A 17,188-nucleotide genomic window follows, 5' to 3' on the forward strand; every position below is an offset into this window, starting at 1 on the left:
AGAAGAAAGTAAACACACACACACACACACACACACACACACTCCAGGTGGAGAGAGCCACAGATGTCAAGGGGCGTGACCAGTTCAGGAAGCAGAGGGAATTCAGTTCGGCTGGAGCCCAAGAAGAGACGGGTAGAAGATCTAAAGGAGAAAAAGGAGGGCCAACTCTTAGCCACCCGTTCATTCCCTTTTAAAGAATCTGAATTTCAGGAGTTTTAGGATTTATCCTACATATATGTGGATATCAAATAGGGAGGTCTAAAGAAAAATGTAAATTAAGTGATTGACTAAATTCTTCCTTTTCTCCTTTCAGCAACACATTCTTTCCTTTCTATATTGTTGCCTTTTCTTCTGTTCCCTCTCCTCCAAGTCAAGAATGAGGTCTTCTGCTCTATCACAGCCCATCTGTGTAGCTCCAAACATCTGCTTTCCGTGCTTTTTTTTTTTTTTAACATCTTTATTGGAGTATAATTGCCCTACTTATCACGTGCTCCATTATCTCAGTGCCCTGTAAAACGACAAGCCAACTCATTAAAGGTAAATGTTAGTGCAAAGATTTTACTTCCATGGGATCATGGAGAAAATGTGGACAACCTACGGAAAAGACAGTCTTGAGACTTTAAACTTGAGAACCAAGTTTAAACTTCCTGCCAATACAGAAGATTAGTTTTACGAACAATACCCGATAACCTTGTAATGAATTATTTTCTTTTTAGTTCCATGAGAATTATGTATGACTCATTAAATTCTGCACAGCTAAGCTGACATGTATAAGGCATTGCCAGAAAATCCTTCCCTTAGGGAAGCAAGGAACTGGGCTGTCAAAAAGTCAACAGTTACCTAATTGATCTGGAAATACAGTGAAGTTACGGCAGCTTGTCTACTGAGGAAAGACTTGGCTTGCCTAGGCTTTCTGTGGTAACTTCTTCCTCCAGTGGGAGAAACTTCCAGTAAGGGAAGAATGACAATTTACATACCATAGCAAGGCTTATCTGCCTTGCGTGTTAGTCACAGCCTGCAGCTTGAGACATCCTGGGAAATCCCTATCTGGAAGAGAAGAAAAGTTATAATCACACGTGCTGTGCTTTTAACCTTATTCTGTATAATTCACATACAGAGTCACTTCTGTACATTTTCAGTGAAAAACTGTTGCTATTATTTTCTATCATCAGTTAACTATTTGTGTGGTATTTTAAAAATTATATATATATTTGCTCTGACTTTAAAAGACACCATTCAGAGATATTTTCTTTGCTTTTTTCTTTCTGCTCTCCAAGACTCCAGAAAAACCAGCTTCCGTGGCACATTTCCTACAGTGCACAACTAGAATGAGTGGTACAGAAACTTCTACTGAGCATGCAGAGGTAAGAACGCATTTCTAGGGGATGAATTGACCATATATATCATCGACAGCATTGCTAATGGCGAGTTATGCAATGATTAATAAAAGTAGAAATGGCTAGTTTGCTTTCTTTAACTAAGATCTGCTCTATATATTTCAAGGATGTTATTCAACAAAGGAAAAATATCTAGGTGACTGTTTACATTTCCTTTGACACCTTTGAGCTACATTTCTTCTTTTACAAAGTGAGAAATAAAATCTTGTCCTGTCAGCTTTTCGATTCTATGTGTTTCATATTTTGCTCTTGATTTCAAGGAATTTGGTTTAATGTAAAATGTAAAAAGAATATTATATTTGTGTGGTTAGAAGTAAAAGCTATTATAGCAATAGAGCATCTATGGTGAAATACTTCTATATACGTAATTAATACCACAGTCATTGTTCTGTTACTGGTTACTGCAACAGATACTTACTAATTGAATGAATGAATGAAAGTGCTTTCTTAAAGATTTTTTTAGAGATAACTAAGATATAATAGGACTCTGAGACTTTTTGGTACATTTAGGTATTTAATTTAGCAGTCTCAGAACTTGGATCTTTTAGAAGTTGGTCTGGGTATTAGGGTAAATGAGAAATCAAGGTCCAAATACTTTGAACACAGATTACATTTTATAGGGAATAAATGTTCTTTAAATGAGCCCTTAGAAGGACCAGTGACTAAAATTCTTTCTATGCCTTTATTAGCAACAGGGAAGCACAGCAAAAACAAGTGAAAAGTTTCCCCAAAACTTTGTATTTAATTGAGTTTCTTTCATTTTAATGCACACCTAAGACATATGAAGGGTGGTAAAATGTTGATTAATCCTCAGAGAAATCCGTAGTGATACATTTATGACTTATAAGCCATACCTATTGCTGTGCTTTCTCTGTCTTGCAGATTTAATATCTCTACTAAATCATTTTATAAATGATTTTTATAAAGTTATTTAAAAATAACTCAGGGCTTCCCTGGTGATGCAGTGGTTGAGAGTCCGCCTGCTGATGCAGGGGACACGGGTTCGTGCCCCGGTCCGGGAAGATCCCACATGCCGCGGAGCGGCTGGGCCCGTGAGCCATGGCCGCTGAGCCTGCGCGTCCGGAGCCTGTGCTCCGCAACGGGAGAGGCTACAGCAGTGAGAGGCCCGCGTACCGCAAAAAATAAATAAATAAAAATTAAAAATAACTCATTTATAAGAAAATCAAGGGTCAAAATATTTCATAATTTTTTTCCAGAGAAAATTATATATGGAAAAAAATGCATGCTATCTCATTACTCTTAATCTAGATTCCCAGAAAGTAGGGTCATACAAATATTTGTTGGTCACAGATTTTTATTTTTTTGGTCTATATCACAAATAGAAAAAAGACTTTTTGCGGACCTAAAATTCATGTTCCGAAGCGTGGTATGGAATGGAAGAACCTTGAACTTTAGTGTAACTCATGATAATCAGTGATATTTATTAAAAATAGAGGTGGGTAAGTAGGTGGCGCACAGAGGATGTTGAAGACAGTGAAACTATTCTCCATGGTACTACAAATGATAGACACAGCTCATTACACATTCGTCTAAATCCATGGAATGCACAACAGCAAGAGGGAACCCTAATGTAAACTGTGGATTTGGGTGATAATGATGTGTCAGTGTAGGCTCATCTATTAACAAATATACCACTCTGATGGGGGATGCCAATCATGGGGAAGGCTACCCATTTGTTGGGGCAACAGGTATGCGGGAAATCTCTATACTCTCCACTCGATTTTTCTGTGAACCTAGAACTGCTTTAAAAAGTAATCTATGAAAAAGAAGGTAGAGGTGCTATGGCTCCCTTTCAGAAATTCTGATCAGTGTTCAGGGTGCCTTATGTTTAGCAAGCTCCCAGGGTGATTCTGATGCGCTCCAGTGGTGAGAACCACTGGTCTAGAATCCAGTCTCACCAAACCTCTGCTTCACAGAGCCCAGGACACACTAAGTAGGGTTGGCTCACAGCATTCTCCAAATCAAAGATGCCTAATATTTAGTCTGTGCTGATCCAGAATAAGTCCAGTCCCTTGGAAGTCTTCCTAAAAGAGGGAAATCTCAATTGCAGGACCCAACATACTTGTCACCTGGAAATTGATGTCACTTCTGGCACTGGGCTAAACCACCTTGAGGTCAGAAGCGGGTATAATCATTCTGATTGTGTTGACCTACGGAAGAACGTCTCTTTTTAAATGCAGTCTTAGTTACACATGGATCTGAATAGGAAATAGCTAAGTAAACTAAGAACAGCATCTATTGAGGTATAAAATACCCTCGAATCCTAAAACATTGTGAGACAAAGATAAGTAGAGAAAAGATAGAAAATAGTTTTATAAATCATTTCTAATGAAAAAAGTCCTTAAAATCCTGTGATGATTGCAAAACGGCATTTCCTGTAACGTTTGTGGCAAAGGCCAACATGTTTTGAAAATATTTCTTAATTGTTCATGAATACCCTTAAGCAATTTCGTGGTCCACAATAGCTATTGAGCCTGAAACTGAATAGCAGATTTAGGGACGATCCTCATTACTCCATTCATTGTATTACTTGTATGACTCAGGCATGCGATGGTTTTAAGACTATTGAGTTAAAACAGAGAAAACAGTACTTAAGAGAACTTTGTTGATGGTCGATTTAGACAGATGGCAGGCAGTTTCCAGAGCTTTTGTGCTTTCTTTAAATGAATAATATTTTTTAAAAAAAAACTGAAAAGAAAGGTGGTTAATTTTTCACCATACCAATGATTTATTATTAATCTAAATTTGTCACCTAGTAGCTTTATACAAAGGGCTGGTTAAAATTACAAAATACCAGATAATCTATGCCCACCTCTATAACATAATCATAATGATGGTCACTGAGGTAGTTAATTTATTGTATTATGGTTTCAGAATCAATTTGTTGCCATTTAACTGTAGTGTGTTGGTCTTTTTTTCTTGGTGGTTCTATCACTTCTCTGACTTTTGCCAGGGCCGCTCTTCAGATCATGGGTATGTCTACAAAACTGATTTTTTAGAAATGTTTACCAGGTAAATACCTAACATATATCCATGAAACTTACCTGATTTCTATATACATTATACTCTGAATTTTCATTTTTTTGGAAAAGGGTTGAAATCCAAATTCATAAAATCCTAATTTCTTACTTGCCCATTATATAGATACATTCGTAATTTATTAGAGAATTATTTTGGTACTTAATTCATATAAAAGAGTCTAAAATATAAAGCTTTTTCATCAACAGGTCTCTATGAAGGACTATGGTGTGAGCATTATTATTGCTAAAATATTTTTATGAATTACAACATGAGAGTTTGTGAAGAGAAGCATTTCTCCTGTTTATAGACTATTCTGTTTCACTCTTCTTCTTCTTTTTTTTTTTAAGTGGACTCAATCATCGAGAAGAAAGAACTTAACAAATTTCCTTGAACAAAAGATAAGGTGCCTGGAAAAACAGAGAAAAGAGGTAATTTTGAAATATTAGTTGAAGCAACATGTGCCATGGATTAATGCTGAGAATAAAATAGGCATCTAGTGCCTTTTATTTTTGTTATTGGGTCACAGTATTTATCTTAAGGATACTGGACTGCATTATTTTGAGAGCAAATACTTCTTTCTTATTCACCTACATATCTCTTACTCGGTCTCTCAGTGCTTGTGCAAATGAATAAAAATGACAAAGCCATAAATCCAATAATTATGATCTTAATTTTTTTCAAAACTTAGACATTTCCTCCACATGGGCTAGGTGAGCTTATCATCTGTGCCATTTATGCTCAGCACTTGACACACCTTGAAACTCAAACTGTCAGAGGCTTTATTGTATCACTGATTAGGTGCTATGACTTCATGAGTTGGGCATCTGACCAACAGGGGTTAAGGAGCTTTATCATAAAAGAAATTTGTTTTAAAATGTCATTGGGAATGTGATGGATATTATTTTGAGTTCCGTTTTTCTGAGTTTAATGAATATTAGAACCTCTTTATTCTCCTTGACAGAGAACCTCTTTATTCTCCTTAACAGTTCTGGCACTCTGTTGTCAATTTTGTAATTCCTTTTCGAAATCATTTTCTGTGCTACAGCCTTCATGGTTTCTTCTATGGTTTCCTCTACCCTTCTTTGATACTGCATAAAATAGTGTGCCCCTCTGGAAAATTACTGAACTATAGCAGAGTAATGTTACCATAGCATAGAAATGTTAGTCCCTAAAATAACAACAGATCAGGGATCTTTACATAATAATATTATATAGTCTTATACTAAATAGTCATATCTATTTCCAGCATAAGAGTTACCTAGCAACTGCCACTCTGGATTAGATATTTTGTTTTGTAATTAAGAGAAAGTCTTGCTACATTTTAGTCATTGCGACAGTCTTCTCCATGTCTGTCCCATATTTATAGGTGTTGGAATTTCTCTTAATGTGGAAAGTTGTAGACTTCCCTTACAAGAAAACTGAAAACAGGTCTTAGTGTTTTTTCTTTCATCTATTTGGCACACAGTTTTAAAACTTTCAAATTGTTTGCAGCCTAAATTGTTTCTAAATATTGTCTTATGACAAAAACTATTTTTCCCTGAAAAACCTATGCTTCCAAAAAGGTGATATTATCCATTAGCTGAGTATATAATACAAATCATGTACTGATTTTTTTAAAAAAAAACCACAGTATTGCAAGCAAATGATTATCAGTTAATTGAACTTGGAATTTATTTATTTATTTATTTATTTATTTATTTTTGTAGTACGCGGGCCTCTCACTGTTGTGGCCTCTCCCGTTGCGGAGCACAGGCTCCGGACGCGCAGGCTCAGCGGCCATGGCTCACGGGCCCAGCCGCTCCGCGGCACGTGGGATCTTCCCAGACCGGGGCATGAACCCGTGTCCCCTGCATCAGCAGGCGGACTCTCAACCACTGTGCCACCAGGGAAGCCCGAACTTGGAATTTTTTAATATAAATTCTGCCTTTAAAATGCTAGAAGAAATATTTCATTTTAATAATCAATATAAGCACATAAAAAATATGGAAAGGTTTGAAAAAAGGCCCTTCAAATATTAATAAATCTTACATAAAACCATTAATACTTACAATTTTTTATCAGATTCTGGTTAGATTAAACAAGAAGATGAAAATTCAAATAACTAAACAAAGTTAGAAGTTGCTAATAAACTGTTCAGCTGATTAGTCAAGATATACCTAAGGCTTAATAGTTTTTCATATGTGAACCAATTATGAAAGGCGAATGTGTTCAATTAACTTATCCCAGGTCTACCAGAACTTGGTGGAAGGAATATTGTCTTCACCCATGGCTTCCAAAACCTTAGTAGCCTCGAGAAGTGATTTCACTATGGCTAAATTTCCAAATGGGCAAAATCCTTTGTTGCTTTACCAAACTTTAATAATTTCAGCTCCTGGAAGTTAACCAGCAATGGGATCAGCAATTTAGAAGCATGAAAGAGTTATATGAAAGAAAGGTAAACACCTCTCTGTTTGGTATTTGCTTTAAATCGGTAATCTCGGGGAGACAAGTGTGTGAAGATTCTCACTGATTTCAACTACAGGAGATTTGTGGGTAGCCGGCTGTCTGTTGTAAAATGATGAAGGGGAGGGTGCTGAGTGCATTATTGGCCTCTTGGTACTGAAGATTAATGAACGAAGGAACGTGTCAGTGAATTGTCTTAAGCATGGCAGAAGAAAGGTACTAAATATAGCCCCCAGTGCCGTCTCTAGAGCTCTTGCCTACATTTATCATAACTCACACAGGATCCTGGCCTCGGCTTTGTTACTAGCAGCCATAAAAACACAAGGTTATATGTGAGGTGAGAAATGGCTTAAAGTTCATACTTTTTTGTGCAAGGCTACTTCTCTAATTCTTTATAGCATAAGCTGTTTTCCACAGAAAAAGAGACAAGCAGTGTTAACAGCGTGTGAGGGGAAGTGGGGAATCCCTTCTTCTCTCCAAAGCATGTTCTCTGTCAAGAAACTTTTGCTTTGGTGAGAAAGAATTTTTTTTGGAGGAAATATATTTTAAAGGGTAAAAGTCAGTTTATAATTTAAAACCATTCCATGTTCTAAAAGAGAGGAAAGAGAAGGTAAACCCCCCAAAATAATTCAGAGTCAAGAAACGTGACCACACATGAGAAGTACGTTAGTATTGCTCTTTTCTTCCTCATTTTGATACTCAGAGTATTAAATTTGGAAAGAGCAGGGTAACGTTTCACTACACCAGGCCATGGTCAAGCCACCTTATAATATTTGGTCTGGACAGCTTTGGGATCTCCAAATTTTAAAGCACATGATCCCAGAGAAAATTGTTTAAGCTGCCTTCCTGAACGGCTTGCAGCTGCATGAAGACCCAGGGTTAACAATGGTCACAGTTCCCCTCTTTGATGAAGCGCCTGTCCCTAAGGCTTTTCTGGACCCTTGTCACTCAGACGACTAATTTGGCATTTAGTAGCAGGTCAAATGCTGCAGGTTACTGATGAGTTAAAGGTCACGTCTGTTTTTCGGCAAGATAGGTATATTCACTTATCCCCTATCCTTCGCTGTCCTTTTCAGATCAGATGAGGCACACCTTGCGACCTGAGAATAGAATGACAAGCCTAGAAGGCTCCCTTAAGGTCTACGGGTTTATTTCCTCGAAAGTGGTGTGGTCTAGAGAAAGGAGGCTGGAGGCCGTTTTGGTGTTTGCTTTTTTCTCTTGTAGAGGAAACTTCTTTTTAAAAGCAAAAGACCCGATCTCGGTTTGGGGCGGTGGGAAGAAGAGCCACTCCCTAGGGGATGCCCAAGACTGAGCCAGTTCTGTCCCCGGGTGCTTAGGCTGGGAATAAATCCAGGGGGTTGTGGGCTTCAGGCGAGGTGTCTGCAGCTGTCTGTGAACCACTTCTTCAGGTCGCAGAGCTGAAAACGAAACTGGACACCGCAGAAAGCTTCCTAGGCACGCTGGAGAAGGAGCTGCAGCAGAGCCAGAGGGAGAGCGACCTGCAGCAGCGCGAGGAGGTGGGCGGGGCTCGGGGAGCGACCTCCCTGCCCCGGGGAGCGACCTCCCTGCCCCCAGGAGCGCGCGGTAGGGGGAAGGGGGGGCCCCTGCCTCCAGATGGTTGAGAACCAACCGTTTATTCAAATCAACCCTCTGCAGAGCGGTGACCGATGGGCAAGGGTGTACGGGTTACGCAAGTTCCCAGAGCCAAAAATAGGGGCCACTTCTCTAGAATCAGAGGGCGGGAGGTGCCGGCTCACTTCCTTCTGTGTCGCGCAAACAGGCAGACCTTAATTTGCCCGGCTCCACCCGCGGGCAGAACTGAGCCAGGGCTTTGGGGTATCTTTCTCGGACGTTGCAGCCTAGGAGAAAATTCATTTTGCGTTTTTGCTTTTACTAATACTAATCATTTTTATTACCAGTGTTGATAATATGACAATTCCTTGTATTTGTACAGCTGCTTTTCAGCTTACAGAGAGCTTTACAAATAAGTATTACCTTTGTCATCTTAAAAATATAACATTTTTGAAAAGTATCTCACCCTCATCGTCTCATTTAACATCCTCAGCCCATCTGTGAGGAAACTCTTATTTTTGCCGTTTTAAAGATGAAAAGGCTGAGACGTAGGGCTTAGATGACTTAATGTCAGTAACGTAGCACATGGAAAAATAGGACTTGAGCCCAGTCTCCAGATTGGAAGGCCCCTTTAATCCTCCTGAGAACTAGAAGGTGGCCATTGAGGTGATGGCCTCTCTTAAAATAGATTCTCGGTTTTACTTTTAGTTATGGGACTACATGGATTTGTAGAAAATGGGAGGAGGCCCTTGAGCTCTAATGGCCTCTCATTTTTTCAGGCATGTTAGGAAAGAACGAGAAGGGTAGATTTTCTCAGGTGAAGTCTTGTGACTAATATTGTGATGCAGCAGCTGTATTTTAAAACATGCATAAATCTTAAGGCAATGTCACCAATCAGTGCATCCATCATCAGTTCAGGTTCCCTTCCTTGCTTAGCAACTCCCTTTCTGCCATGTAAGAGTCCCTTTCGGTTCCATTTACATGCAGCACAGGAATCATGGTAACTTCTTCCCTATGCAGTTGGGACCATTTTCTTGTGGAAATAATTTTCTCTTAAACTATGCTGAGTTAGAAAAAGATTGCTAAATTTTCTGTGTACACATGGACCTATTCTGTTTAAACAAAGGCAAAGAGAAGTGTTTTCACTTGTAAAGAAAACGACTCACCTAAAGTAGATTTCTTTAATCATTGTGATGGGAAATATTAGCTATTAAAATAATATACTTTAACGTATATCTTAGCTATTTCCTCATCTTGATTTACCTAAATTCCAGAATGTTTATTTTACTGGGTTAAAACTGCAGTCTCGTTAAAAATTCAATTCACTCCACAGAAAGTTTACTGTCCAGAATATAAAATTAAGAGATAGGAGGCAGATGTTGTCTGAATCCTGTTATTGTCTAAGCCACCAACCTTGCTTCAGTTACTTAAAACACTGGATTCCTTGAAGGTGATCTGAAAAGTGGAGGAGTGATGGCAGTTGGACTAGCTCATCTCTACCTTTTAAAAGTAATCATCAGAATAATACAGTGCTCTGAATAATTATCTGTGGTGAAATGTCTTATTGCCTAAGGTTTTATCTTTTATCCTCTTCTTTGTCTCTCACCAGTCCTGAATGATGCAGGATTGGGCTTTGAGATATTTGGTATTTTTTGTTGCAATGACACTTTGCATATTAGAACTTTCAGTTATTTTTAGTGAGTCACTCTTTCATCACCTTGTAAGAGCAAGTAGCTTTTTCTGCAGACCCATTTGACCCTTGAAAGTGAGGAGTGGGGATTTTGATAGCTTGTTCTGGGGTCGCAAAACGTAGTAGCAGTAAGGATAACATAAAGATTTCTTCTATCCTAATCCTGACCTCCACCCAGAGATTATTGCTCAAATGGAATGTTAAGTGAAAATCTAGCAGGTCCTGTTTTTTGTTTGTTTTTTATTTCAGAAGTATTCCTACAATATCATCTCATCTGAATTTTATTGATTTTGAATTTGTTTTCTTGCTTTCTACTTCAGAAGGAAAAGGAGAGCCTAAATGAAGAATTACATGAATTGAAGAGAGAGAATACGCTTTTGAAGGAAAAAATTGCTCTTGCAAGCCAGAAGAAGCAACACTTTGAATGTGAAATAAAACGCCTCAATAAGGTATCAGGCCAGGTGAAGCTGGAGAGATGAGAGGTTTCTGTATAAAGAGCACTTTCTGGGCTGAGGCTTACAGCAAAATCCACACTGCAATGCGGCTCGTCTCGGGGGCTTGCACGGAGGTCTCTGTAATTGCATAAATCACTCCTATCTGCTTCGTTCAGCCATACTTGGCTAAGAATTTTGGGGGGAATTCATGTCTCTGCAAAGAATTGTCATTAAAGAAAGAGATAAGGAGAAAGTATAGAAGAGAGTAAGAACTTTTTTTTTTTGGTAGATCAAAGAACCACATAAAGCAAGTGGGTGTTTGCGAATAGTAGCGTTATCTCTTGGTCAACCGCGAAAGTTTCCTGAGGAAAACAGGCTGCTCTTTAAAATCATCACTGTGGAGCTCCTGAGTGTAATACAGACTATATGGAAGCAAACTAAATGCCAAATCCAAAAATGAGATGGCGGCCTTCCTGAGAATAAGCCTAAAACTCACCTTTAATGGGGGGGTGGGGAGTAGTGTGTAGGTCTATTAAGAAAATGCTGGTGATTTAATGCCTTTGCTCCAACAACTATTCAAAGGAGCTACCTGTGAATTGCTGCAAAAGGACGACATGTAAGTGAGTGTGTGTGTGTGTGTGTGTGTGTGTGTGTGTTGTTTTAATGGACTAAACCTTAATTTTCTTGGGGGGAGGGATTGCTGACTTGTTCAGGGAAAAAAATTAAATCCTTTGCTGTTGACTTTTCCAAGAGCCACATCGTATGTGGACCGTAGTAATACGTAGTAATACATGGTTGAGTTGAGATAGTCATCTCTCAAGCTAGATATTTCTTGACCAAAGTAACAGAAATTATCTTCTAAAAAAAGAGCAGGTGGTTGACTGGCCTTAAACACGTGCTCAGTGCTTGCCTTTGGGACCGTGTGCCATCTTGTAGTTAAGTAGTGTTCAGAGGTGTAACTTAAATATCCCCAAAGCGTTAACTATATGCCTGTATGGTTGATAGGGTGCTTTACAAATGTGATGCTATGTTTGATCTGTTTATGGGGCAAGTTATTATTCAGGAGAAAATGAGAAATTGGAGATGGACTTCGTAAACCATGTACTTCTCTGTCGTTTAAGAGAGAAAAACAATGTTCAGAGATACAAGTTCAGGGCAAATGAATTTTCTGTCTTAATCACTGCTGGAAATCCTTCGCAAATGAATTAGAGGAACTGACATTAATTGAGATTATATTTGAAATCTCTCCCATTTTTGATATGTTATTACTTATCAGTCTTCTTCTGTTCTCTATTTCTATAAATGTAGGCACAAGGATATAAAGCCTGTAGAAATTAAAACAGCCGAGAACTCTGTGTTTTACTCAAACCCATGTATAACCTTCATTTTTGTGTAGGTGTGTTTATAGAAAATCTTTTTTAATTAGTAAAAACTTTAAAAATCATGATTATAATCATAAAATCTCAATGAGAAAAATTAATTTGAGTAAAATTCAGAGCTTGTCATCTTCTCAAAGAGGATTTTTCTGGTTATCTTAATTAAAATTACATACTCCACTTCTAATATTTCCTGTTTTAATATTTCCTTGGAATTCATTGCATTCTAGTGTGTGCATAATGTCTCATATTTATTATCTTAATTGTTTCCTGTCTCCAAGTCTTGATTGTAAGCTCCATGTGGGCAGGATATTTGCAGGGCAGATTTCTCTCCTAGGCAAGGTGGACACAGTATTGAGGGCCCACAATACTTATAGTGGCCCATTAATATGCTTAATTTCTCTTAAAGTCAGAGGAAAAATACTAAAGTATGAGGTTGAAAATATATTTTCATATTAACATATTCATCTTTGTAAGAATGCAATTATAATATATAATTTTACTACATATTTATTTGGAGGAAGGGACTCACAAAGACAACAGTCATAATGGGGCCCTGAGTTTCTCTATTTTGTTCACTGCTACATTCCAAGTGCCTAGAACAGGGCCTTGCTCATAGTATGTTCTTAAATATTTGTTGACTGGATGAATGGATGAAGTAACTAATTAATGTAATTTGCTGGTACATAATATGTTCAGTAGCCAATTTTGGCCCTGAGATTCATGTTTTAATAGGCATAACACATTACTTATGAGTAGTAAGAAAAAATAAAAGGTACTTCAAGCCAGAAAAGATTTCATCTCACACATCTATACCTTCAACTGTCACTTTAAAAACATAGATAGAAAGTGATGAGCTATAAAGAGATTTTTTTTTCTCATTTTTTCTCATTTAGTGCAAAGAGATTTTTTTCTCATTTAGGTTTTTTCTCATTTAGTATTAGTGTCTAATGAAATGTAAGAAATTATTATTTTACAGTATAGATTTTTCTTCTGTTCTCTTTTACCACTGTAATAAATAGAAGTTACTCAAAATGATGATTTGGGTAGCTAATTGTGTGCACCATTCATTACAGCGTGGAAATTTGGGGTCCACCCCGCTTGCACAAACCCACTGCCTGCTGACCCGGTCTCAGCAGAAATTGGTAGCATGTCACCTTAGCAATTAACATATGGTTTTCAGAAGTTCACACAACTATGTGTACTGAATTTTACTTATTTGCTTTGAGGGAGATACCTAAGGGCATTGTTTTCATCAGGTTCTTGACAGAGAAGCCAGATGTTTGATCAAAGTGAGAGAAATTACCTGAGGCTAGTCAACCAGGGCCACCCATGGGCAAAACTGATGTGTCTGACATCTTGCCATTGTGAGATGGGTAGATCTGTTTAGTATATCTGTGCTTATGGTAAACTGCTGCTCTAGAGTAGGTTACAGGTGTTTGTTCAAGGAAGTTGGAAAACCCCAAGATGGAATAAATGTCTACTAGACTCGCCTTTCGTTTATGACTCATTTGCAAAATTTCTAGAAGTCTGAATAGCATGAAAGGTAGATCAGAAAATTCAGATATTACAAAACCTACAAAAGTAGTCTATTCATAGCTGTAGGATATAGAACCAGCATATTTGATTATCTTGACTCACTTGGTTTACCCCACCCTAGATTCTATTACTAGTGACACATGTTTTAAAAATATAACTATTATGATAATTCCTAGAACTATGTAGCTTAGCAATAAATTCTAACAAAACATAAATTATTAAACAACTTCTGTTGTCTAATAATTCTTGGAGGAAGAAAAAAGTTCTTGTTTTTCTTACAACTTCCTGAAAAATGATATTTACATCAGGCTAGACTATAAGACATTCTATTAGGAAACTTCTAATCTTAACTATGCATATTTAAGACCTTAAATTTGCTTTTCTTTTCTATCCTTATGACCATATTGTGTAGTAATGCAGGGAAGTGAGTTACTAATAGAATCATCAAATGAACACCATCGAAGCTACTAAAGAAATACAGAGGCAGTAAAGTCTTGGAGCTTTGGAAGTGAACCTTTCTATTTGTGTAGAGGACTCATTTGATAATGAGCAAGTAGTCACATTGTGTGTGGGCTCTGAAACCACAACAGGATGAGGTATGTTCTGTCACAGTTTTTGGCGGCCGTTTTATTTAACTCATCATGAGCCCAAAGTCTTCAGAATAGAGACAGTGTCTTTCATATAATCTGAAAAAGTATAGTATGTGTAAGAGTGCCATGGAATTATGAGTAAGGATGATGATCTGGTTGGCAAATCTAAGTGTCTCTTATTTGCTTCACTTCCTCACCCCACGGTGAAAACACCAAGTTGTACTGCATGTCAAGAAAGCAGAGCACTCTCTCCACCCTCTAGTGGGTTAGTGGGTGTTTTATTGGAGAATAATTATGACTGTGTCTAGGCCAAGGCACGTCATGCTAAAGGAGTACAGAGCAGAGCCGTACAACAATGGATAATGAATCTGCCTGGGTTCCCATTTATGTGAGTTTCCCTCTCTCCTGTAAGGGACATGGTTATATAGCAGAAATATATCATTCAAAATGTCATCTGATGGGGATATATGTATATGTGTAGCTGATTCACTTTGTTATAAGCAGAAACTAACATACCATTGTAAAGCAATTATGCTTCAATGAAGATATATTTTTTAAATGTCATCTGAGAGCAGGAACGTCAGCTTTTGAGGAATGCAGATTCTCAGGCCCTGCTTCCAGATATACTGATTCAGGATCCTTGGAGGCAATGCCCAGGCGTGGGCATGTTTGCTACCTCTCCGGGTGATTCTGATGCTCCCTGAAGTTCGAGCCTTATTGATGGAGCATATATTTGACTGAAGCAGACTCTAGAGAAAGGCTATGTATCTGTTTTCCACTCATGGTTGGCTAGGTGGAAGGATCTCTAACACCAAAGCCTTCTCAAGTAACAATGAGAGTTGAATAACATAAGCACCATCATGGAGAAAAGATGGAGATTCTGAAAAAAAAAATGCATATATGAAGAAAGTTACTCAGTGATGAAGGTAGCATTAAAAATGAAATTCCACCTTATGAGTGCACTTGAGATGACTGTAGGAATTGTAGAGAAATTCATATGATGTGGCAACTCTCAGGTCAACAGTGTGCTTATCTTATAACACAGGCTCTTCAGGATGCCTTGAAAATGGAGTGTTCTTCATCTCCTGAGGATTGTTTGCGGAAGTCTGAAATGGAGTGCAGCCGTGAGGAGATGAGGACAGAAATGGAAGTTCTCAAACAGCAGGTGAGAAGTTGAAAGTGGAGCGGTCATGTGGAGAACTTAGGGCCCATTGTTCATGTTGCTTTAGCCATTTCTGGAAGTCCTCCTATTCAAAACATGTCAAAGGTTTTTGCATGTATTTTAATTAGAATTACCTAATTTTAAAGCTTTATGGGAAAATATAGATCAGCTAGTCCAACTCTAGAGAAAAAAAAAAGAGAAAATTGAGTTTCAGATGGATTAAGTGGCTCGCCCAAGATTATACACTTAAAAAGGGGGCATGCTAATTAACCTTTTAGTGAAATTCTATTAGCACTGGGTCTAGAGGGTTTCATGTAGACATGATTTATTTTGAAGACACTATTAACCCAAACTCTGGACCTTTTCAGAAAATGGTAGCAGCCGGGCTATTATTCTGTAGCTGCAGGCCTCTGGGCTTTTGAACAATGAGGGCAGTTTTAAAGGGAATACTCTGCACTGGTCATAGTCACTGAAGAGCCAGGTCTGTTCATCTATCCCTGCATACAGATGGCACTACCTAGGAATTTCCTGATGTACAATGGTTTCCTCCTCCTAACTCACCCAGCTTCACTCACTGTTTCCAAGTGCACAGCAGGAGTAAAGGATGCTCTCTCTAAGCTCCTGCATGCACCAGCAACACAGGGCTGTGGGGATATAGCACTGCCTAAACTACTGGAGGCTATTTTAGCTCACCCAGCTGGAGCTGGCTTAGCTGAGGAGCCACCCATGCATATCACATCTCTTTTCCTGTAAGAGGTTAAATAAACTAATATAAGCAAAGGGCTGGAACAGTTCATAGTGATATTGATAAGTACAGGAAATATAGGAATTCCAATCCCAGAAGCACACATTGTCAGAAATATGTTAGCAATGGCAGGGGCAGGGGATAGGGTGACATAGAACAAAGAGCCAGGAAGTATTATTTTCTGATGCCCCTGGGTATGACTTGTTGGCTGTTTTGCTCTGAGCAAGTGCCAATTACAAGGATTCCTGATGCAATACAAGGAAGAATAGAACAATTGTGTTATTGTTGTTGTTGTTTACTTTATTGTTATTACTTCATAGGAAGTAACCTATCTATAAATCTAAAAAATTCAGAGCATTTGACATAAAGTTGGATTTTCTCTTCTATCAACTCAGTTTGAAATAATCTGCTTCATTACATTCAGGATCAAATATAGAGCTTGAAAATAGACCCATGGAAAGAATAAGTGCATAATCAGAGTGTTAAAACTGCCAAATTCTCATCCCCTAAAGTACCACTGGCTCTAGCCAGGATTCCTCTGAAAAAGGTACTGCTTACGTTCAGACACCTGAGTCATCTTCAGTGCTCCCGTATAATGTACACCTCATGCGAGAGAGTTGCTCTTACACGTGTTTACAGTAAAGGTTTAATTCGTATTTGATACAGACAATGGCAGGTATTCTTCTTCTCATAAACCCCAAGAGTAGACCAGAATCCGTCTCCTTCGTTTCTGCATGGCCCTTTTGCTAGCTTTCGGCATTCACATTTTAACTGTGCACATTTCTAATTGGGTACCCACAATCATTACATCACCAAGTGCTGCGTGAAACCCTAAAGGATTTAAATTCACAAAGAAACTGAGCTCGAATCTTGGCCATCTAAGTGCTGAAATCGCTATCAGTGTTGTGTTTGATAAAGAGCGTCCATCTGTTCTAATCAGATGGACTTCTCCCACTTCAGATGCCTCTGGTAATTATTTACAGAGCATTGGTTTAACTGTGTCTGGATTTGAACCTCAGCTCTCAACTAAAAAAAAAAAAAAAACACCCCAAAACAAAATATCAGATTGGCTGCGTATAGTTCCCTTGCAACCTTCTGGTGAATAAAGCCTTGAAATTAAATATGTCTATCTGTATCTAGATCCATGTAAAATATTTAATTCCCCCCCCTTGCCTATTACATTTTGTTCTATTATTATT

At 38.2% G+C, this 17,188-nt stretch overlaps 1 protein-coding gene across 1 annotated transcript in view; it reads left to right on the top strand.

The window, feature by feature from the left end:
• The first annotated feature begins 1,234 nt into the window (after nucleotides 1-1,234).
• TNIP3 (TNFAIP3 interacting protein 3) overlaps nucleotides 1,235-17,188 on the top strand; it is a 37,426-nt gene continuing 21,472 nt past the window's right edge. The window contains 6 exon segments of the mRNA XM_030863955.3: nucleotides 1,235-1,364; nucleotides 4,787-4,867; nucleotides 6,808-6,873; nucleotides 8,291-8,398; nucleotides 10,464-10,592; nucleotides 15,128-15,247. Coding sequence (XP_030719815.2) covers nucleotides 1,329-1,364; nucleotides 4,787-4,867; nucleotides 6,808-6,873; nucleotides 8,291-8,398; nucleotides 10,464-10,592; nucleotides 15,128-15,247 — 540 coding nt within the window. The 5' untranslated portion in view covers nucleotides 1,235-1,328.

The sequence above is a fragment of the Globicephala melas genome, chromosome 5 (genome assembly GCF_963455315.2).
Source record: "Globicephala melas chromosome 5, mGloMel1.2, whole genome shotgun sequence".
In the NCBI taxonomy this organism is placed as follows: Eukaryota; Metazoa; Chordata; class Mammalia; order Artiodactyla; family Delphinidae; genus Globicephala; species Globicephala melas.